Below are 24,306 nucleotides of genomic sequence, written 5' to 3' on the forward strand. Positions count from 1 at the left end.
ACCCAAATTACTTCTGAAGGCAATTTTTCTAAACTGTAAAAGGCTGCTTAGGTAAGCAATAAGACCACCATTTTACACAGAAAATCCCACAAGAAGCTGCGTCATTTTTTTTAAAATGGTGCTATTTGAGGAATCGAATCTAAATCTAATATAAATGCAAATGGTACTCCTGGCTTATTACAAAAAAGTGACACGATGACATCTTTAATACCAACCCGAAGGAACAACAATCAGATATGGCCTTAGTTTATCATTTCAACTGAAGGGCATTACCTTCAATAATTTAACACTCCTTCAGTATCATACTGCAATCTCAGTTGAGATTATGTGCTTACATTCAACAGTTGGGCTTGGGCATAAATTTTCTGACATAGTCACCACCAGGGCCAAGCTGACACTCACCTAATGAGAAAACTCTGGCCCGTTTGCCTACCTAACAATAATTACCTTCAAAAATATAGCACTTGAAGTATTTTGACAGGAAAGAAAGCATTATAAATGAAAGTTCTTGTTTCATGGTGTAGGCAGGGGTCTAGCCAAATGCAAATATGCAGAGGTAAGGTCACTCATCGACCTCAGTACTGCAATGGCTCAGTTAATGTAGTTCCCGCTACTTTCAATAGGCCCTGAACATGCTACAAGGCAAATTTGACAGGAACAGACTGTTTATAGTTACTGCAAATTTGAAGATAATTTTGCTATTAAACTTTCAAATGATACAGCTTGTGCAAAGTCATGATAAGAACATGAGAACATAAGAAATAGGAGGAGTAGGCCAACTAGCCCCTCAAGCCTGTCCCGCCATTCAATAAGATCATGGCTGATCTGATAGTGGTTTAGTTCCACTTACCCGCCCGCTTCCCATAACCCTTAATTCCCTTATTGATCAGAAATCTATCTACCTTTGTCTTAAACATATTTAACGAGGTAGCCTCCACTGCTTCAATGGGCAAAGAATTCCAGAGATCCACAACCCTCTGAGAAAAAGTTCCTCCTCAACTCTGTTCTAAACTGACTCCCCCTTATTTTGAGGCTATGTCCTCTAGTTCTTGTTTCCTTTCTAAGTGGAAAGAATCTCTCTGCCTCTACCCTGTCTAGCCCCTTCATTATCTTATATGTCTCTATAAGATCTCCCCTCAGCCTTCTAAACTTCAACAAGTACAGGCCCAATCTACTCAATCTTTCCTCATAAGCTAACCCCCTCATCTCCGGTATCAACCTGGTGAACCTTCTCTGTATTCCCTCCAAGGCCAATATATCCTTTTGCAAACGAGGGGACCAAAATTGCACACAGTACTCTAGTTGCGGCCTCACCAGTACCTTGTACAATTGCAGCAAGACCTCCCTGCTTTTATACTCCATCCCCTTCGCGATAAAGGCCAACATTCCATTTGCCTTCTTGATCACCTGCTGCACCTGCAAACTGAGTTTCTGTGATTCATGCACAAGGACCCCCAGGTCCCTCTGCACAGTAGCATGGTGTAATTTTTCACCATTTAAATAATAGCCCATTTTACTATTATTCCTTCCAAAGTGGATAACTTCACTTGTCAACATTATACCCCATCTGCCAGATCCTCGCCCACTCACTCAGCCTATCCAAATCTCTCTGCAGACTTTCCGCATCCTCCACGCAATTCGCTTTCCCACTCATCTTTGTGTCATCCGCAAACTTTGTTGCCCTACACTCGATTGATAACACTCGATTGATACATGATTGATACTTCGTGAATATAGCCAGGAACTTCGCCAGTGTTAGAAAGATTTCTACAGGTTAACAATTCTAAAAGCACTTAGATGTCTACAGTCAGTCAGAAAATGGCAGCCCATCGTCAGAACATACCGACTGCCTTAAATACCTCTTGCAACGTAAAAAGTAGCAACACTCTTCTGCATCTAGATATTCAGGACTGAAGTAGGACACTCAAAATTTAACAGATTTGCAATTTGTAATAATTCTTGTTTCACGTGACTACTGATTCACAAGCACAATTCTGTGCCACTCACTGAACTAAATCAATATAGGCAAATTTGCACTGTGAACTTATATTCCCTGTTCATCTAGGAGAAGTTTAATCTTGCTCTTGCTAAACATCTAACCACTGACTTTTCCAGAGGTTGAGATGGGGGTGAAATGACTAACACTGGATTGTGACAGATAAGAAAAACTCTGGAAAAATTAGGATGCCATTACTATATGTAGCACTAAACTACCTCAGCTGAGATAAAATCATGGATCAAATCTTGGACTTGTCTCTTTTTTAATTGATTAAGTATTTGGGGACATTTACCAACTCCTCCATAAGGTTAACACTGAAACTCTTCACAAATACAAGACAACAGACTAAGGGCACATTTAGTTTGTATCAATGTTCACCCTCCACAAGGTCAAACTGTTCTAATCACATTTAGCCACCCTGTTTTCATATCCGTTAACTCCTTATCCTTCATCCGCATATTCAATCTAATCTTCCATATTCACAGTTTCTGTCTGAATCAGTAACCTTGGAAATTAATTTCCCAATTTCACAACATCATGTAAAGAAGCTTTTTTTCTGATAGATTTAAAATCTAATACATTCAATTTGGATTTCACTATTCCCTGTTCCTGATCTCTTAACAATTGGAAACAACGTAAATACATGGATACACACCTATTCAGCATTTGTCTTTCATAATTTAAAAACTTCTATTATATCAGCCTGCAATTTACATCATTACAAATTAGCTAGTCCTGGGTTTAGAGGGCACAATTTCAAAATTTCCAAACACAAAACTTGTTGGACTTGAAGATTATCAAGTTATCAGAATAGGCAACCACTTAGCAGGTAAAATTTAATACAGCAAAGTGATACATTTTGGTAGCAAGAGCAAGGAAAGGGCAATATAAAATAAGGTTAACAATTCTAAAGGTAGTGAAGGAGCAGAGAACTCTGGGGTATATGTGCACAAATTGTCCAAAGATTGAAAATGTGGTTAATAAGGCATATGGGATCCTGGGCTTTATAAAGAGTAAAAAGCAAAGAAGTTATGGTGAATCTTTATAAAACACTGGTGTGGCCTCAACTGAAATACTGTGTCCAATTCTGGACATCATGGTGTAGGAAGAATATGACGACATTGAAGAGGGTGCAGAAAAGACTTATGAGACACCTCAATTACCAAAATAGATTGAAGAAGCTGAGCCTGCTCTCTTAGGAGAATATAGAGGTGATTTGATAAAGATGTTCACAATTGTGAAGGACTGAGCAGAGTGGATAGGGAGAATTTGTTCCCGCTTGCAGAAAGGTCACTGGAGGGCAACAATTAGGTTAACTGGCAAAAGAACTAAATGATGACAAGAGGAAAAACATTATTTTTTTAAAAACACAGCAGCTGGTTTGGATCTGTAATGTGCTGCATGAAAACGTGGTGGAAGCAGATTCAAATCGTGGCTTTCAAAAGAAGGAGAAAAAACTTACAGGGCTGGGGAAAAGGTTAGGGGATTGGGACTAGCTGAACTGCTCTTAAAGAACTGGCCCAAATATGATGAACAGAACTTCCTCCTTCTATGCTATAACCATCCTAACATTCTATAAGGCTAATTTTTCAAGCGTCTATATTGTTGTATTTCCTCATACCAGGCAACATCCAATGAATCTGTATTGTATTCTTTCTAAAGCGTAGATATTCTTTCTACCAAAACCAATAGGGATATGACAATGAAGACTCCATATTTATAAGCTACTATATATTAATCAAATCGTATTAGTTGATCACAGTTGATACCCAATATTTATCTTATTTTGGAGTTTATACAGCGTTCAACAATGAATGCTTCAAGGTCAGGCATTTTTAAAAAATCAAGTTTGAAAATAAATAATGCAGTAACTTCTCTACATATGGTCTGAGTAAATTGGCACATTATTTGCTTACAGAAAACTTAACTGCACAACACAGCTCAAAGTTTAACCTTACATTGTAGGGTAAAATGATCAGTGCAAATGCTTGGCTGAAAACAATTAAGAAACAAATGCTTCCCCAGGCGAACATGATGGATAGCATGAACGAACAAAAATGTCCAAAATTTATATATAGAATATAGAATATATATATAGAAATATAGAAACCCTACAGTGCAGAAGGAGGCCATTCGGCCCATCGAGTCTGCACCGACCACAATCCCACCCAGGCCCTACCCCCACATATTTACCCGCTAATCCCTCTAACCTACGCATCCCAGGACTCTAAGGGGCAATTTTTTTAACCTGGCCAATCAACCTAACCCGCACATCTTTGGACTTTAGTCAAATTATATTTAGTCAAATTATATTTTTTAAAGCACTTCATGGTTGAACCTTGAGCAGCATACATACATTTTACTTAATTATGCTGGGGAAAGGAAGGATATCAATTGTATGAACATGGAAAAATACAATTGGAGACACCAAGTACTTTCCTTCGCTTCTGCCTCCCTCCCCATGCCAGACATGATTTGTAACATGAACCAGTGAACACATTGTACACTTCAGGTTTGAACTTGCTGCAACTTGGTACATTTTTGAAATAGAAATCACACAATGAGTGCCTCCAATTGGACTATAATCCTGATAAAATGCATCCACTGAACAGCCTAATCCTTTACAAACACACAACCTGTTTCACATAGAAATGGGAACAATTCATGCAAACACTGGTTTCGCTTCACTGTTTTCAAATTTCCGTTTGTACCGACTGCAGAACCCCCTAAAAATAAACCGAATCGTAAGGTTTGCACCCCAATAGAGTATAACATTTTAGAATAGAAAATGTGCTGGGGATTATTTTCCCTTTCCTGACAACAGGGAGAATCTGACCTCAGAATTAAATCAGACATTGCATCTTAACTGCACGGAAAGTGTGGTTTACATGTAGATGATGTGGGAAACAATTCTCTTCACTGTAAAAATGCTTAACTATCCTTTGATTTTCCCAGTTCCCTTCTTTTCAGATCAAAGTACAGATTTCTGTAACTGACTGCAAACTCATATGGGGGGGGGGCCTCAAGAGAAAACTATCAGATGAGTAAGATGACAGAATTGTTATATTCAAAACAAGGGAGGCATTGCTGAGTGTAGCAGAGCAGAAAAACTTTCAGAAAACCTACATCCAAATCAGACAGCCACCAACTACACCCATGGATGGCTGAAACACTACTACAAAAATGTTGCAATTGGCCATTTTCTCCTGCAAAATAAAATCTATTATTGAACCTAAAACTGGTATTCTCTGGCTAAAAATCAGTGCCAGTCTTATCTAATGTGGTTAGTGCAATGACAGTCTAATGAGCTGCTTATTAGCTTGTTGATCAAGCAAACTAGTGAGTAAGCACAGTTGTTCCTGCCCAAAACAGTATTTAAAAACCATAACTGACAATCTGAAATAGGTATGGATAATATTCAACACCTTTTGCCTGACATTCGTAACTTTCAGTGTGTAAATCTGGATGTTTTAAGTGGTGGAGACTGTACTTGCTTAGTCAACAATCTTTTTCCTACTCAACAACTATTTTCATTTCTATTTAGTTCTTCCACTAATTAGGTCATAAGTTTGATCTGAACATTCCTCATTCTGAAATCACCCCAGCCAAAAGGCAGATTGGAGAATTGGTGATGTCAAAGTCAATTTCATCTCCAACCCACATTCTTTTAGAATATACTTTGCCAATGGGAGCACTGGATAAAATGAATTTATGCAGTGGGATGGAAATTAGACAAGAATGTGAACACAGCCTAGGCTTTAAATTAGTGGCATCAGGGGTGGGGAACAAGGGATTTGATGCAAGTCCTGACCTCCACAACGCATTCCAACATATAAAATCCTCCTTTGTACTGGAGATCAAATTTGGTTTAGTCTTTGAATTATTACCACAATCAATGCTCTAAACCAATGAGAAGAATTAGAAACTATATACCTACCTGTAATACCGAGACTGCAAATATGTGGAACAAACTGCTTTTAAAACATGACTGGCTGAACCAAAGTCTATGACCTTCACCCTATAGGGTTGACGGGTTGGATCCACCAACATAATGTTCTCTGGTTTCAGATCTGCATGAATTAGGCCAAGGCTCTTTAGTTTCATTAAGGCTGTGGCCACCTGCTGCAGGATGGGTCGTATATACTTCAAGGGCAAAGGGCTGAACTTGTTCTGTTTGAGGAAGTCATACAGGTTCTGTTCCAGCATCTCAAACACCAAACAGGTATGATTTTTATGTTGAAAGCACTCATAGGACCGTACAAAGTTGTAATCATCAGCATTCTCTGTGCTCAAGCGATTTAAAATGCTCACTTCAATCTGCCCTTGACGTGCATACGAGGGATGGTTTTTCAAGATTTTAATCGCCACAATTTCATTGGTGCCCCTTTTCCAGCATTTGACCACCTGCCCAAATGTACCACGGCCGAGAAACTCCAATACCTCATAACTACTGATCACGGAACAAAGTATTTCATGTTGTACCAGCTGATAATCCCCTTCATTGGTGGAACTGCCATTCTTTGAAGTTACAGTTGATGTGGTGGTGGCAGTTGTTCCCACCGCAGTCCTACCAGTGTTGTTCTGAAGCATTGGAGGTGGGTGTTCCTCAATTATTTGCACACTGCCACTGCTTTCAATCTCCTCACTCTTTCTCTTCAGTCCACATTTTTGATAGGTATCCAACAGCGTGACAGTGCTTCTGCGTGTCAAACTCTGCACTCCGTTGGATGACCCCACAGACAAGGCTGTCGTACAGGCCCCACTGTCGGCACTCGTAACTGGGATTAACCCAGAGTTGGTGGTGAGGTGTAAATTCTGTTCATAAACCACTATGTTGCTTGATGCCTGATGAGGCAGATTTGTCTGTCCTTGAGTCACTGAAGGATTTCTGTTCTGATTGCAATGTTTTGTGGTGCAGCCTTGTCCTGTTGCATCCCAGTTGATGGGTTCCACTTTCAATTTCTTCACGCTGCAAAAGGCACTGGACTTTACTGACATTGGTGTAAACACTTGGAGTTGTGAGGCCATACCTGTCAAAAAAAGGCAACGAGTTTATAAATCCTCCGATTAGACACAAACTCTACTTATGCACAAAACTGTAGATATCACAACACATAGTCAAAGACCTTAATGAATACATCTCAGAAAATTAAAATTTTCAAAATAAATTTTCTTTCTGGTTACAAGCAATCCATGGACCAGACAAAACAGTTAATTTGCATATGCTTATTCCAAAGATGAACAGAATCGAAGTGTTCACTGTACTGATTGGTAACTGAGAAGTGAAATTCTCAAATGTATTCCCAAAGTTAACCAAAGTAGTTTTATCGGCGGACTTTTCCAAAACACTTCAAATGGAAGTAAAAGATTTAAATATATTCAATACTAAATAACTCAGCAAATGCATTTTGTTTCCAGAAGTTTGTAAATCAAAAAAGCTCCTCCAAAGAACCAAGAATAACTTTCTCAATGAAATATGCAGCAGTGATATTCATTAGGTCAAAAATAAATGCCTATGTATAGGTTTCATTCGTATGAGTTACTTGCAAAAATCAGAGTGCGACCGTACCATTTTTAGAAAACTCAAATGCAACTATCACACAGATCTCGCTATCTAAAAGTAATATGTAGGAATGTAGTATTAAGTCATAGAAACCAAAATATCTGATATTTGACCTCTATATGGAGTTCTCAGCTAAGGTCGGGTAGCTGATAGGTCAGTCCAATCGGTCTCAGTGCATTGAACCTAGAATAGATGGAATTTTTTAAAGTGTACTGCCTCCACCATCATGTATTCTACTGATTGTAATTCTAATCATTGTTTAAGCTCATAGATGAAGGATGGTTATTTGGTTGAAGTGTCATTGCCCTGTCAGCACTTGTGGAGTCATAACTCAGCTGGAGCAGTATTCCTTAGCAATGAGAAAACTATACAAAATGACAGGAGAAAGGAAATCTAACTTTTGCTATTTAGTACCATATGCACTGTGTTAAGTAGGAAAAGTAGGATCTGAGCAACACTGAGCTTGTTGATCATACATTGCAGAAAGGATGCAATGGACTTCAGCATCCTTGGGCAGGAGTTAACTCTCCCAATGGCTCCATCTGGAAAGGGCATATATGTAAATGTCAAGATTGTGTCCACAACAGTGCTGTCTCCCCTCTCCCATTAATCCTGATCCACATAGAGTGGGTGAAAATTCAAGGATGCCAAATCCTATGGAGCCATATATTCACGTAATAGAAAAGTTTTTTGCACCTGTAGAAATGTGTTGCTGCTTTTAAGAAATGCATTTGGTTACCACCTTCCCCACTGCAAAACACACATTTGCTATTCCTTCATTCTAGTAACTCAAAATTGCAATAATCTAACCCACGGTAAACATTTACTGAGTTATTATATTTTAGCATCATTTCCATCGACAATGCATCTACAATACATCCTCAGCATCAGAACATGATGCAGTCAGTGTAAATGAAACTGCATCTAATAACATGAAACTGAAAAACAGACCAGAGAATTATAGTTCCAATCCACTTCATTTTGGAATCAGTTCTGGTCTTCAAGTCTAATTTATCTAATTCACAGTAATGTATGTTAACTTGGTGTAAATGCACAGTGACTTCGATATGCACTTTTTAACGAAATAAAAGCAGTATCAAAACCTGTTCAAAACTCAAATTTACATGTAATCAATATTCAAACATCCAATATTAGAGAGGGAATAAAGTTGCAAACGCTAGAAATTCTACTGGGCTTGTTAACTTCTGACAGGGAAAGGGCAGTTTTGATGGTCAGATTGTGTGTATCCCCTGAATGGGATGATTTAAAAGGGGAATGCCTGCATATTAGGGAGGCCTGCAAAAAGAAAATTATTAGTAGGAAAGTTTAACCTTTATATACATTAGGTAGAATTAACAGCACAAGCACAAAAACTTACTTGATTTGTTCAGGATAGTTTCCTAAAAGCAGTGCGTCTTCAACCTGACGATTTTCAATAACAAATCAAAAATAGTTAACAATCTAGCAGTGAATGACCACATGGGCAATAGTGACCACATACAAGTGAATTTATCAAGTTTACTGGGACAGAAAGGGTAAGTGTAAAAGTTTCCATTTGTAAACTTTGGCATTTGAAAGTCTGCACAAGGTTAATCCTGAAGGAATGACAAAGTACAACTAAAATAGGGTGTGAAAAACATAGTAAATTTATAGATCAAGAGTAAAAGCAATTTGTGGATTACAAATCAAGTCCATACTTCTGAAATGCAAAATGGGAACTTCAGAGTAATACAACCACATTCTAAAAATGTTGTTAGGTTTGTATTAAACAAAAGGAGATTATACAAGGTTGAAAAATAACAGGAATGAAGGCTGGGAGGATTACAGAAAGCAACATAAAGTTATATAAGGGGACGAATTAAAAAAGCTTGCAAGTGTTATCACAGCCGAGTTTCTTTTTATTGGAGAATAAAATAAAAGGAGGTGGGTGCAATAAAAATAGATTTAGATAAAAGACTTGCAACATTGAGTCTGTGCCCCTTTTAGACTGCCCTGGAATGTACAGCTTTCCTAAGGGAGGTGAGGCAGAGCATCTGCACATGAAGTAGGTACAAGCCTGCAGCGATATCAACGTTCATGGAGGAAAATTCTTGTCCTCCCACTCCCCTGGACTTCCAGTTGAGAGGCTGGAGGTAATAGACTGTTTCAAAATGCCACCAGCAGGTTGTAACTAGCTGGACCCTGCCAGGGGTGGGCCTGCACTTGGTGCCCTCTGCTTGTATTGGTCGCCTAGGACAAGGAATGGTGCAATGCATTTCAAGAGCGCTGGGAGGTGGATGGTGAGGTAGAAAAATGAACCCCATAGCGTTAAAATAATTTCAGGAATAGTATTATGATTAGAAGGCAGTTACTGTGTACCTTTTACTCAAAAAAAGGGACATACCAAGCTATTACAAATTAGGTTAAAATCACCGTAATAAATTACTTTGAAAGTTTCTATAATCCATCATCGGGGAAAATATGAGCAAACTGATTAGAGAGTGCCATTCTAACTGAGTTTTTTTTGACAATAACTGAGGCGACAGATAAACAGAAATATGTGTTTATGAATTATATTAGATACGGTTGCATACAAAACTAAAATTGAAGTTCAAAGAATTTGGTAGCCGTACAATATGCACAGGGGATAGTTTGGGCAGAGTTGAAATGAAAAAGGACATTCTTGTACTGAGAATGCGCAACAAGAGGACACAATCTTTTAATGTGGGCTAAGCCAATTAAAAGTTAACCCACAAAAACTTCACCAAAAGAGGACATTAATAATGTGAAACACATCACTCTGCACCATCCTGGATTTTCCAAGACTGTCCCAAGTCCTGACTTCCTGGGATGCATTTTGTCACAGAATTCAACTGCATTGGCTAGTCTTTGTGTTTGCACATGCTTTCACCAGGCTTTTGTGTGTGCATGTGCCAGCCCCAGGAAGTTTGTGATTTGTGTTCGGGGGTTATCAGCACATGACCGGGGTGGATTACATTACCAAACTTGCACTGGGTCACAATGATGTGGTGGGTCCCCCTTCATTCTAACCCTGCCAAATTACAGGTTAAACAAATCACCACCCGACACATCACCACCCTCCCCCCACACCACCCATCTCGGTTACAAGTTTGTCAAGAGTTTGTCACCTTGGTATTAATGTATACTCTGAAAGGCACAAAACTGGTACAAAGGGTTGCCATGGCTAGTTAAATGAGTAGATCCAACTGGCCTAATTCAACTCCTAAGTTTAAGTTTATTTATTCGTGTAACAAGTAGACTTACATTAACACTGCAATGAAGTAACTGTGAAAATCCCCTTCACCAAACTTCTGACAGTTTTAATTTAAAAGTTTCTCCTAAAGTTTTGCAGTATCCAAGTCTTTTTTTCCTCTGTAAGCCAGAGCAATTTAAAGATGAAATTATAATACTCAAGTTAATGTGCCCATTAATTTACATATATCACCAGCTTCAAATACTAACATATGCTTATATTTCACTTAAGATTTATCTACCAGGAAGGAGTTCCTGTGCTGCCAGAGGTAAGGGTCACACTTTGAACATCCCCACATTAACTTGCCAGGTGCTCATTAACCAGGTGAGTATTTTCAGCATGTTCTGTTCTTATTTCAAACATTCAACAGATCTTTCAATTTTTCAGATGTTGAATACGCATCTTATACTTAAAAAGTCAATCTGGCTCAGAGGGTCCAAAATAAAATGCCTAACTGACCCAGAAAGGCACAGGGGGGATATCAGTGTGAATTTCAACCGATTGGAATGTCTGCTAAGCAGTGTCTCACTGCCCTGAGCAAAGCACAGCAATGCCCGTTGTGTCAAGGGTACACAATGCTGCAAAATAATACATTATGCATTACATGTTCTATAATTCTCAATTGAAAAAGAATGTGCTTACCATCTGAGCTCATACTGTTACTGTTGAACCAACCTTTATTTAAAAAAAACATTATAAAAGAACATTACCATCAACAGTTCCACGAGAGCCTAACATTACCATAATATGCAGCTCTTCACTTATTGCCATCTTAAGACATTCAGTCACCATATAGTTACTGTAGATTTCTGGTCTATCTTTTTGACTACCAATTATCTTAATACTGGTCCCATAGAGATGCACTTACAAAATAAAACTACTCAAATAAAGGACAACACACCCACCTTGTACAAGCAGTCACGCCACCAAACCCCACCAGCAGCTCCTGTCACGACGAAGTTCCTGAAGTAGCCAGACTTCCTCCAGTCCGCAAATCCTTCTACACCAGCCAGTTTTCTCCCAGACCAGATCCACAACACAAATCCTTTCCTCTCAGTAAGTACTGTTTCCAGTCCAAACAACTCCGCCTCCAATCCAGCTTTTCATTAAACAATTATAACTCCTCCAAAACAGTAGTGGCTTCCTTCCTTACGAATGATGGTTCCAGAACTATACAAAAGGTTACTTCAACTTCTGTGCACTTCTCCTCTTGACGTCACCAAGATCAGTCTGCCTTACTTTCCAGTAGAAACCTGTGTAAACATTAAAGAAAACTTTTATTAAATCTGTAAATTCTGCGTAACATGGGAAAATGGTGATTCATTCTTGTTAACTCAGTTGTGGAATATACAGTACTTTTCCACACTACGACATTCATCAAGTTAATGCCACAATTTCTCATGGTGTAACTTTTCTGGGCAATTTTCTAATAGTTTCATGTACCTTGATGTCATGTTTTGTTTATTTTCATTTCCCTGTGATTCACTGCTGCTTTTTGACAGAGTTGGCAAGCTACTAGGTTTTTTCACCCACCCACAGTGGGAAGATGCACATTAAAATCTCCTTCACCCCCTTGTTGGACACTGGGGGGGTGGAGAGAAAAAGTTAATCTAGTACAAAATAGCACCTGACATGTTTTTGTGTTATGCAGAAGCTCATTTCCTCACACCAACCATTAACACCCAAAATACCCTGAATTTTAATTTCAGTTCCAAATAAAATCAAAGGTTGCTGATTTGTTAACCGTTCAATAGTAATTTTTCAGCAGTAACAGCCTAAACCCAAATGACCAGCACTTCCATTTTCAGTGATGACAATGGGACGATGCTATAACCAGAAAGGTCAGACAGAGGCTTTATAATGTATTGGCCATGAGTAATTTGAAATGTTATGCAAGACTTTCACCACCCTGCTTCAAAAAGGACATTACATTGGGAGTGCTCAGGAAGGTGAGGCCCCCACACACACACACCCCCCCACACACACACACACACCCCCACACACACCCCCACACACACACACACCCCCACACCCCCACACACACACACACACCCCCACACACACACACACACCCCCACACACACACCCCCACACACACACACACCCCCACACACACACACACCCCCACACACACACACACCCCCACACACACACACACCCCCACACACACACACACACACACCCCCACACACACACACACACACACCCCCACACACACACACACACCCCCACACACACACACACACCCCCACACACACACACACCCCCCCACACACACACACACACACACACCCACACACACACACACCCCCACACACACAATTTCTAAGTAATATAGCATGCCAAGGCTCTTCACAGAGACATCATAAATCAAAATACAAAGATATTGAGGAAGATGGCAAAAAGCTTAGTCAAAGAGGTAGATATTATGGTGTAGCTTAAAAGCAGAAAAGTTAGAGGTACAGGGAAAGAATTCCAAGCCTTCAGACCTACACGTATGATGGGACAATTAAAATTGAGAAACTCAAGAGGCTACAATTAGAAAAGCACAAGTGTCTTGGAGACTCATAGGGCTAAAAGAGATTAGAGATAGGGACAGGATAGACCACAACAGGGGTTTGAAAACAAGGATGAGATTTTTTAAACAAGGCATTGTTAAATGCCAGTGTAGGTCAGTGATCACCAGGATGACGGATGAACAGCATTTGATGCAATTAGGACATTGTAAACTTGAGTCATCCAAAACTTTGTTGCCACAGTAGAATGTGAGTGACAGGCCAGAAATGCATCAAAATAGTCACGTCTGGAGGTAACAAAGGCATCTATAAGGAAAAACGGAAGCAGGTAGAGACAGGCAACATTATGGAGGTGGAAACAGGCAATCTTACAGATCGATGGGATATGTGGTTGAAAGCCCATCTCAGGGTCAAATACAGCACTGAGGTTGTGATCAGTCTGGTTCAACCTCACTCAGTTGCCAGAAGGATGGAATCAGTGGTAAGGGATCAGTTTGTGGTGAGGACCAAACACAATCACTTCAGTCCTCCCAATACTGAAGTACTGTAATAAGCAGTCACACTGTTTGTCTACTTTGCCTACTGGCCTTTCTCCAGTGTTGTGGAGTACTGCACCTTTAAGGACTGCTTGACTAAAACCACTTATAACCTTTATAACCAAGTCGACTAAAAATAGTCACAAGCATTGGAATTAAGTACAGCTAATTTACTTGTTTATTCACAGCCCCTAAATACTATGATGCTGACACACCACTTTCACCTGATGCCTAGGACTGGGACATTTGAGAAGTTCCCAACCAAGCTGGCAAAGTCTGCAATTTACTGCATGTGCACCATACCATCAAAAGCACTTTTGCAACTTTGCAACAAACAAACATTTAGGGATCCGGATCATGGATAATTCAACAATGTTACAAAATCAACTGCAGCTGAAAGGAAAAGCATAATTCAGTACAACAAAACCTAACAGTGAGTGAACAGAGGAGAGAATTCAGACAGCAACTAAACTTTACAAATGTAAATATTAAGTTTCAAGTTTCATAAATGAATTTTAAAAAACTTAAGGGTACATTATCCACCCATTGTGCCAAAACATGGCTTGAGGTTTTATATTTTAATGTATGGCAGAAAAGCCATATAAACAGTGCAAAAACCAGTATCAACTTCTGCAATCCAACATACTTTATTTTGGTGGTGAATCAACTTTCCTCAACTCTTAATTAGGTGTGTTTCTATCCTTAATAACATAGAAATGCTGTCTTCACAGTTAAATACAGCTACGTACAGTAAACATGGTCCCTTTATATGGTAGCACAAATTCTTCAACGGTAATACTAGTGGGATATTGCTGGCTGTTAACAAGCCTTAAATTGCTCCTTCTGCAGCAGTCACTATAAGACAAGAGGTACCTTTAGAACTCAACTGCTGAATTTCAGCCATGTCCTCAGCTAGTGTACATATTATGGACGAGTTTTAACAAAACACAGATGAGAAAGAAAATATGAAGTTTGGGAGTTAGAGGAATAAACACACCCATGTTATTTGCAAGTTAATGTGTTACTTTGTTTTCTACTGTCGAGAAAGATATCAGGCAGTAACCTGCACTAACAAGTTAGAGTGGAATTTCCCAGCAGTGTTCCAAACACTACTGATCAGTAACCATAAAACAGTGCAAATACCCTGACAATTCATAAATGGTCTATTCCTCAACATTGCAAAATATTTATGAAGCTTTATAGCTTTTATAAAGTTTGGGGAATTTACATATTTATCTCCTGTTCCATATATTCACAACAACACAATAACATTTCTTTGCCAGAGATCCTAGCTCCATGTACTAAAGAGTTTTTTTTTCAGATCCCCTATTCAGAACTTATTGGACAATGGTACTGTGTCAATTCCAATCTAACACTTAAAAACAGTACACAAGTGAAGAGGGTTCTCAACAAAGTGCATACTTCCATCGCGCTGTTTTAACTCAAATTTCATTACAATTACAGAGCTCTCCCTTGAGAATTTCTCTGCCTGGTTGTTGCTCTGCAAGGACAAAGTTGAAAAAAAAACACATTTTTATTAAGAGCATCCATCTCACTGAGGTGACTTCAGGCCAATCCACATTCAACAACCTGCTCTGAAAACTCTGCTCACATTTTGACAACCATGACAATTCTACGATTCTATAAAAAAACTGCATCATAGCAGCCAAGACAATTCACAACATTCTAAAACAATTAGAAATGTTCTAAATAAAACAATCCACCGCATTCCAAGAAATGTCAATTCACCCTATTGCCCAATATTAACAGATTCTTTAAAAAATTCTAGGATCCAGACCTTCACCACAAACTAAAGTTCTTCCTTGGGTATCTGTCTACCACATATCATTGAAATATACCCATTAGTTTTTGAGCTACATTGCTTATAGACAGACTTACAAACAAGGGCAAAATCGTTACCTCTGCCCCGAGGTAATCGATGCCTATAATTGATAAAAACTGACATTGCTCATTCATCAATGGAAATGTTAGCATTGTCTTGAATAGTGCAGCAGATTTTGAATAGGATTTAGAAGAGAGCCACACAGTGTGAAGGAGCTGAATTAGCAATGTGAATGTCTATCGGAGCAATTTAGTTTAGGTTCTTCAATCAGTAATGTTAATGCCAGCCCCCTTGCTGGTTGTACATAAATTGCAGTGACACTAGAACATAAAATGCAGATAGGCAGGAAAATTTCAATCTCCATTTAACATTTAGGTCAGCTGACAAATTAATATGACCAGCCATGGCTCATCTGCTGCTTCCATTGCAAATAAATCTCAACAAAGCTTCTTAAAAATTGTGGCATTAAATTAAAATTATTGCACAAATTCAGCATACAAACGTGGAATGTTAGCCAGGTTACCAATGACAACACCCACCCAATTCCTTCTCAACAAGGTTTATGCAAAAATACTACTTCAAAAAAAAAAGCAGAAGATGGGTGAAGGTGGTGACTCAGACTTCAAGTTGCTATGTAGGTTGCATTGGACTGTTTGCGCAGCAAGGTTATGGACAATTATTAATTATTTCAATGTTTGTTGACAAGGGTTTTTAGACTCATCACGCTGCAAATTCTTTGTACTGAAATGTACTGTTGGAATCCTAAAGACTAAATATTACAGCATAACACTTCGACTTCTGTCAATATAATTATCAGTAAGGATAGTACTTCTTAATCTAACCCAAGAAATATAATTGAACATAAGAAACGTATTCACAGTCTTTAGGTACAACATAAAGACATTGCTAAAAAATGTAAATACAGAAAGGAGCTATGCGAAGGCTATAATCGAATTTTGCACATAATCTGTCATACAAACCTCAATTTACAGTTTGCAACTTGCTCTCTCTCACCGAATCCTCATATCCAAAATAATTCAATGCACACAATCATGAAGAACTCACGGCACTTGTTCTTGAGTATACAATTAATGCTACACAAGATACCCTGCCTGATCTAGCAACGTTTTTAAAAAAGGTTCTGTAAACATTTCCAGTATCAGCATTTTAATATCCTAACTCCAACCCTAACTGTTATTAGCCATTCTGAAACATTAACAGTACAAAAATGAACACTGATCCTACATAGATGTAAATGGACCACATTCAGCTACCCGTTGCTATGCAATACCTCAAAGGGAAAAGGCCCAAGAATACAAGCAGATTACACAATACATTTTACAATTTTAAAAATCTGTGCTAATGCTGTACATAAAGTTGTTGACTATGTTCTATTTCAGATAGTAGTTTCCATAGCTAATTAGTGGGCTCTGCATTTACTCTTGCTTTCTCAATAACAGTATTCATTATCCAATAAATTGGTGGCTCTGCCTTCTGCTGCCTAGGCCTCAAGCATTAGAAGTCTCTCATTAAACCTGTCCACCTGTCTTTCCTCCTTTAAGATGCTCCTTAAAACCTATTTCTTTAACCAAGCTTTGGCCATCTTCCCGAATATTGCCATCTGTGACTCAGTAACAAATTTTGGATTATAATGTTCTTGTGAAACACCTTGGGCAATTTTATCACATTAGAAGTATGACATTAATACAAGTTTTAGTGATAAAGTTTATTTCTGATTAACTGTACTAGTGCAACTAAGGGTTTAGGAGCAGCCCCTTCCAATAGCTAGATGGGCAGCAACCTCCTCTCAAAATAAATATGAACAAGAAGCCAGTCATCATCCAGAACAAAGCAGCCGACAGATTTACACACCACCTACTGCTTAAACATGCAGCAGGTAGCATTAACAAAGGGCACTCCAGCAACTTGTCAAAGTTCCTTCAACAGTTTCTCCCAAATATACAACCTCAACTGCCGAGGAGGACATGGGTAACAGGAGCATGGGAATGCCACCAACGGTACACGTGCCTCATGAATGCTAAAAAATCAAAAGTAATGAGTTGTTCTATTGAATATTTTCAGAACCTACAATCCTAACATCTTTAACATTTTTGTTAGAAGAATTCAACTGACCACTGAAACTCATAATGTGCTATGATAGTGGAGAACATCAAGAAATCTCACAACACCAGGTTAAAATCCAACAGGTTTATTTGGCAGCACAAGCTTTCGGAGACTCGCTCCTTCTTCAGGTGAGAACATCAGTGGAGAACATGACCATCAATGGGGACGAAGTAGAAAGGATCAAGAGCTTCAAATTTTTAGATGTCCAGATCACCAACAACCTGACCTGGTCCTCCCATGCTGACACTATAGTTAAGAAAGCCCACCAACACCTCTACTTTCTAGAAGACTAAGGAATTTTGGCATGTCAGCTCCGACTCTCACCAACTTTTACAGATGCACTATAGAAAGCATTCTTTCTGGTTGTATCACAGCTTGGTAAGGCTCCTGCTCTGTCCAAGACTGCAAGAAACTACAAAGGGTCATGAATGAAACCCAATCCATCACGCAAATAAGCCTCCCATCCACTGACTCTATCTACACTTCCTGCTGCCTCGGAAAAGCAGCCAGCATAATTAAGGACCCCGTGCACCCCGGACATACTCCCTTTGGGAAAAAGATACACATACCAACTGATTCAAGAACAGCTTCTTCCCTGTAGCCATCACACTTTTGAACGGACTTACCTCGCATTAAGCTGATCTTTCTCTACACCCTAGCTATGACTGTAGCACTACATTCTGCACTCTCTCCTGTCCTTCTCTATGAATGATATGCTTTGTCTGTAAAGCATGCAAGAAACAATACTTTTCACTGTATACTAACACATGTGACAATAATAAATCAAATATTAACATTTTTATAAAGATCCACTGGGCTAACACCAACTGAATTTGAATGCTTCAACTACCAGGATCTTTCGACCTTATTGCACAACTGACAAGACAGGTTGATCTGGCTTTAGCTTACTATAACTAAAACCTAAACAACAATTCTTTGGCAGATTATTTTTACCAGATCTTTAACCCTAAAAATTGCAGTGGTAATGTTCAAATGCACATGTTTGACTTATTTATTTTGCAAAAGAAAAACAGGGTTTGCATTTAAGAAAGAAAAGTCCTGTCTACCCTAAAATATTGTGCTAATTGCATGCCATTAATCAGAGGATCAGATTTGTAACTCACCATACATGCAAATGAACTACTTCTCTTTTAGGTTCAGCTGAACAGTTATTTCAAGAGTTAGATCTGCAGGTGCAATCTGTTTCGTTCTATAAGTACTTTGTTGATGGGTAAGATGCCACATGCAGTTGAACTAATGAGCAGTTTAAGGTTAAATATGGCTCTGAAATCCTATGGGATTCTGTCCCAAGTTGAAAAATGTCAGAGATCAAAAGCTGCTGGTATTACAGAAGGCCAAAATTCTGATCAAATTTTCACATTCCAGCAACCAAGTTGCGAACCCAACCAGTGTTAAATTCCAGCTTATTTTCAAGCCTCAAACTGAAACTACACATAATATGTGAAAAGAAACTGTCCTAACTGAAGACACAAAAGTTTCATGTAAAAAGCCATAAAAACACAATGGAGTCTTAATGTAATTTTGGTGCTGTGTTTATTGTTCAAATTGTACTGGACAAATACTGCTGACATTACCTTACTGCCTCTCTACAAAGCTATGTTTTGTTTTACATGTATCTGTGTGATAAGTAATGTCGGTACAGAAAGCCACTTTTCAATTATTACTAATGGAAAGCATTACTCCTGCAGCAGCTCTTCTCAACTGATGATGGAGGACAGTTCGCAGCATGCCAGAGCAATCAAACACACTAGCATCACTGCTCTTACTGCATCATAAGTATATTGAAAAAAAGTACATCTTAGTAACAGAAATAGTGGGTCAATTTGCTCACCTCACTAAGTGTATTCCTTGGTATCAACTGATTATACAGCAACTCCCACCAGAGTCTGTATGCATTAATTAGCTCTCAAGTGTAACCCCTCCACTTAAAGCCATTTTCTACAGACACTCCTGTGTATTTTCTCTCCATACTATTTATTTTTCCTATGTTTCCCTTTTCCTTGATACCCTGCCTAAGTAGTTATTCTTCAACTAGCAATTACAATAGCCTATTTGTAGACCATTCGACTGCAAGGGCATCACAGTGAAAATGAATCTGCACTTGTCCTAGATACACGTTCAAATATTTTTGCATCTCTTTTCAGTGTCTGAAGTGAAAAGCCTGGTTTATGCTCGTCTCCTCAATCTGGAGGCATATTATAGTGCCTCTTCCTCCATTCAAGCAAAGATCACTAAGCTACCTGGATAGTTCCGAAGTTAATTTTGTAATTTCAGTTAAGAAACTTTTAAAACTGCAAAATGTGCACTACATATAATTGTAAGCTTACATCAAATCAAAACGCTGTTTAACTATACTCCCTGAGGCAGACCTGTTATATAAATTATCAATGTCTCTAATCTAATAGCCATATTAAATGGCCAAAGTCCTTACAGTGTTATCCAGTATACAACCGCCTTTGTCTTTGATTAAGTTCTGCAGCCAAAATCACAAACATGACTCAAGCAACTGTACATGCGCATATCACATACGTGTAATCATTCTGATACTGGGATGATAAATGCGTGAATGAAATTTGTTTGGGACAGCCCAGCAGCCCCAGAGAATGGTGGACAACAATGTAGATTCTTTTATTCATAGAACTCAATCACTTTCAGATCTCGCAATCCCTCAAAAGAACTTTACAAGCAACTGCTTTATGTCTATGCAACAGAGAGGTCCACTGTATCAGACATGAGCCTATATTAGGACCTTATTACAACAGGACCTGATAGCCTACTTCATTTGCTTACACAATTTGATTTACTTAATTTCCATTTTTTTAAAAATCAGAATTTGTTCTTAATAACATACGTTCATCTCGGCACTCAATGTCACATTAGGCCGAATGAATTCAGCAGACTCCACTATTAGAATCTCTCAACTATGCTAAACATAGCCACAGGCTGTGTAACCTTGTAAACTGTACACCCACCACAAGAAGAGCCTACAGAAAACACATATCTGATACGTGTTTTTCCAGATAAGTACAACGGTATATTTCCTGTAAAATACATATTATTGTCAACATTTATACAAAAGTAGTATTCTCGGATAGTGACAAGCTCCTGTTAATGCAGTAGAAACTTTATTCATAAATTACAAACTAACCACATTGGACACAAACACAGGTAGGCTTCAACAAGTACAATGAGAGCGAGTTCAGTGAAGAGAAACCCCCCAATAACTGTTGTTTTTAACCTTACTCACGAAGTGACAAAGAACAGGGTTAAGTTGAATCCTTGCCTCTTGATAAACAATATATGAAAAACAATTTTAACTTCACATTGTGCCTGAGAAAATGCATTCCAGCTGAATACTCGTCTTCCCCAGTCCAAGTCCAAGGGCAGCAATTTAATAACAACTGACAAGGGATATCCCCACCTGCTACATTGTCTCTCCCACAATCCGTTTAGGATTAATGTATATAAAAATGTATACAACCTGGCAAAGAAATCAATTGGTGATGCAAATGTTAATCCATAATAAACATATTTAATATCAGAGTTCAGTCATAACTCTCTATATGGTGTTACCTTTGGTCCGTAATCACTACTGTGTGTTGACCATATCACCAATAGTATTCCGTAAATATCATTTCCAAAATGCACAGAAGTTAGGTCAGCATTATCATAGTAAACTAAACTAGTTAACAAAATTCAGTGCTTAGATTTTGCATCCAAGATAAAACGTCTTGCTTGAATCTTTAAGTGCCAAATTGTCAGAATGAATCTCGAAAATAAACAGCTGAAATTCTCAACACAATATTTAAATAGCTGGATGAACAGATACTCCCTGACTTCTCTGTAAGAGCAGAAAAACATTTATCATAAAATACCAAAGACACATGGGACTAATAACACCATTATCAGAGGCACGCTTCAATGCTATCTACACAAATGCTAAAAGGTATCAACACATATGTTCATGGTTTGAATGATTCTGGCTGACAAACTTATAAGCCTGGGTACAGAAAGACTTAAACAAGATTGAAGGGTTCTCAAATTCAAGACTAGCTGCTCCATTGTTCACAGAATCAATACCTTACACTGAGTCTAGAAATCTATAACTGACCTGTGAGAAAAATCCAATAGTTCATAGATGCAAATCAACATTAAATGTTGAATTAAATCAACAGGAGCAAGGACTAAACCAGACCTCGAACAAAGACATGTACATTTACAGTACATTACAGAACGAACACATCTCAGCATCAAAGGGCACTAAAATGCTACGAAACTAGCCATCTATTTTCTCACTTGAGAAGGGGGGGGGTGTTGTGAAGGGAAATACCTCCTCCTCACTGGAACGACTTTGTTACAAATGACAAGTCAATGCGCCGAAAGTAGATCACTTTCCCATCTGATCCCAGCAAATCTAACAAATGGATTGGGTGGGTGGGGGAAGGAGAAAGAGTTTGAAATCAGAGCTAGTAAATATGGCAACGATGCCCCCCCGGATCCCCCAATTAGGTAAAGTCAAGTCCTGATCCGGAGAGAAGGGGGGGGGGGGGGGGGAAAGAGGGTGAGTGTGTGAGGGAAGGGGGTGTGTGTGGGGGGTGCGGATATTTTAAATGTCTCTTTAATCCCCTCTCTCCCCTCCCCCAACAGCTGATGGGGGGGGGGGGGGGGGGGCAGAGAGGGGTATTGCAATCGGTGGACGGAGGCTTACCTGGTGGCAGAGCCCGGGGCTCAGTGCAGTGAGGGTGAGAGAAGGCCCGCACAGTCCTGAGGCCACCCAAGCATGTTGTTTGTTGCTGCTGCTCCTTCTTCCTCCTCCTGCTGCTGCTTCTTGCTCCTCTTCCCCCTCTGTTGAAGGGGAGGTGGTGGTGGGTTTTGGGGGGGGGGGGGAGGTGGGGACCCGGGCTTGGACTGGCTGGCTGGCTGTCAACAACAGGCGAGGTAGCGGGGCGGCAGGGTGTGAGAGTCAGGCCGCATGGCCTCGCTCCTGGCCCGGGCTGCTCTGTGGCCCGAGCTCGGCGATTCTCTCTCTCTCCTTTTTTTTCCTCCAATTGTTTTGTTTCTGCGCCCCCGGCGCGCGACCCGTGCGTGCGCGTGACCCGGGTCGCCGGGCTCGCGCACGTCGTCGCGCGCGCTCGAGGCCGCTCCGCTATCGAAGCGGTTGGAAACCAGCGGCGGCGGCGACGCCGAGTCTCCCCCTCATGAACGCATTGCCGAAATGAAATTAACTCTTTCCCCCCCCCCAACCACCTTGGGCCGGCTATATAAAAATATATTTTGAAAAAAACATTAATAAAATTCGTTAAAACCGGTGGCACCGAGCGACATGCTTTTCCCCTCCCCCCGCGCCCCTTCACACTCTCCCCTCCGCCTCTAGACTCCGACTCCAGCCAAGCCAAGTCGATCACCTACCGCATCGATTGGGAATGTTGTGCCGGAAGTCCCGCCTTCTCCGCCCGGCCTCGCGCGCCGCCCACAGTGCGGGCTACTCCGATTGGCCCAGGCAACGCCCGTCTCCCCTTGCGTGAGCGGGTTCGAGCACGGACGTCATGACATCAGAGGAGGGGGGAGGCCGCACGCGCAACCGTGCGTGACTGCTTGGCAGCCGTGGTGCCGTCTGGGAGTTGGCGTTTCCCCCGCCCTCCCCTCACCGCCTCATCTCCCCAACGCACAATGACAGAGGCTGTGATGCTATCAGCTGTGTCAATGCAATGAGTCACTTAGCAGCAGGGAGTTTTGACTCAACTCAATCACTTGACTCATTTTTTTTTAAAAAAAGAAAGGCACTGAAAAATCAATTTAAAATTAGAAGTTAAAAATTTTAAATGATAATTTTTAATTTTAATTTGCCACTTCATTCACATTGGGTTAGTCAACCCTACCCTTTCAAAAGCTTTGCATCAGTGCCTACTGATTAATCAGGGATAAGATGGTTTATCATCACTTTTGGTAATCACAACTGACATTCCCGAAGACTTCTCAGCCTCTCTGCAGCCTTCCACACAGCTGGCCATACCAACCTGCTCTTGTTCAGCTCTAGTCCCGGTTCCACTGTTATAAAAGCAAAATACTGCGGTTGCTGGAATCTGAAACTGAAATAGAAAATGCTGGAAAATCTCAGCCGGTCTGACAGCACCTGTGGAGCGCCATTTACCGGTCCAGGCTGCGGGCGATCGAGGGGGCCGTCCATCCTGACTGTCTGCCCCTCTACCGCGGCTACGTTCGCGGCCAGGTGTCCCTGGAGAGGGAGCATGCGGTGTCCACGGGCGAGGTTGACGCTTTCCGCGCCCGCTGGGCACCGCAGGGGTTGGGGTGCATTATTGACCCTAATAATCACATTTTAATTTGATGTTTTTAAGTTTCCTTTGTACTTTGATTTCTGTTCGGGCTGTTCCCCCTCCTTTTTGGGGAGCTGCCCCTTTTACTTTGTCCTGATTTAATCTGAGTTTGTTTA

The 24,306-nt window shown here is 40.0% G+C and overlaps 1 protein-coding gene across 4 annotated transcripts in view; it reads right to left on the minus strand.

The window, feature by feature from the left end:
- LOC144479169 (homeodomain-interacting protein kinase 1-like) overlaps window positions 1-23,145 on the minus strand; it is a 110,195-nt gene extending 87,050 nt beyond the window's left edge. For 2 of the 4 annotated variants that reach the window (XM_078197771.1, XM_078197767.1), the window contains exons 1-5: window positions 22,564-23,145; window positions 11,721-12,068; window positions 11,458-11,490; window positions 8,941-8,984; window positions 5,937-7,029 (exon numbers count right to left, since the gene is read on the minus strand). In XM_078197771.1, the coding sequence (XP_078053897.1) occupies window positions 5,937-7,027 (1,091 nt within the window). In that variant the 5' untranslated portion in view covers window positions 7,028-7,029; window positions 8,941-8,984; window positions 11,458-11,490; window positions 11,721-12,068; window positions 22,564-23,145. The remainder of the gene's footprint in view (window positions 1-5,936; window positions 7,030-8,940; window positions 8,985-11,457; window positions 11,491-11,720; window positions 12,069-22,563) is intronic. The other 2 variants (XM_078197770.1, XM_078197769.1) reach the window with 2 other exon arrangements.
- Window positions 23,146-24,306: the final 1,161 nt, after the last annotated feature.

The sequence above is a fragment of the Mustelus asterias genome, chromosome 25 (assembly GCF_964213995.1).
Source record: "Mustelus asterias chromosome 25, sMusAst1.hap1.1, whole genome shotgun sequence".
NCBI classification, from domain to species: Eukaryota; Metazoa; Chordata; class Chondrichthyes; order Carcharhiniformes; family Triakidae; genus Mustelus; species Mustelus asterias.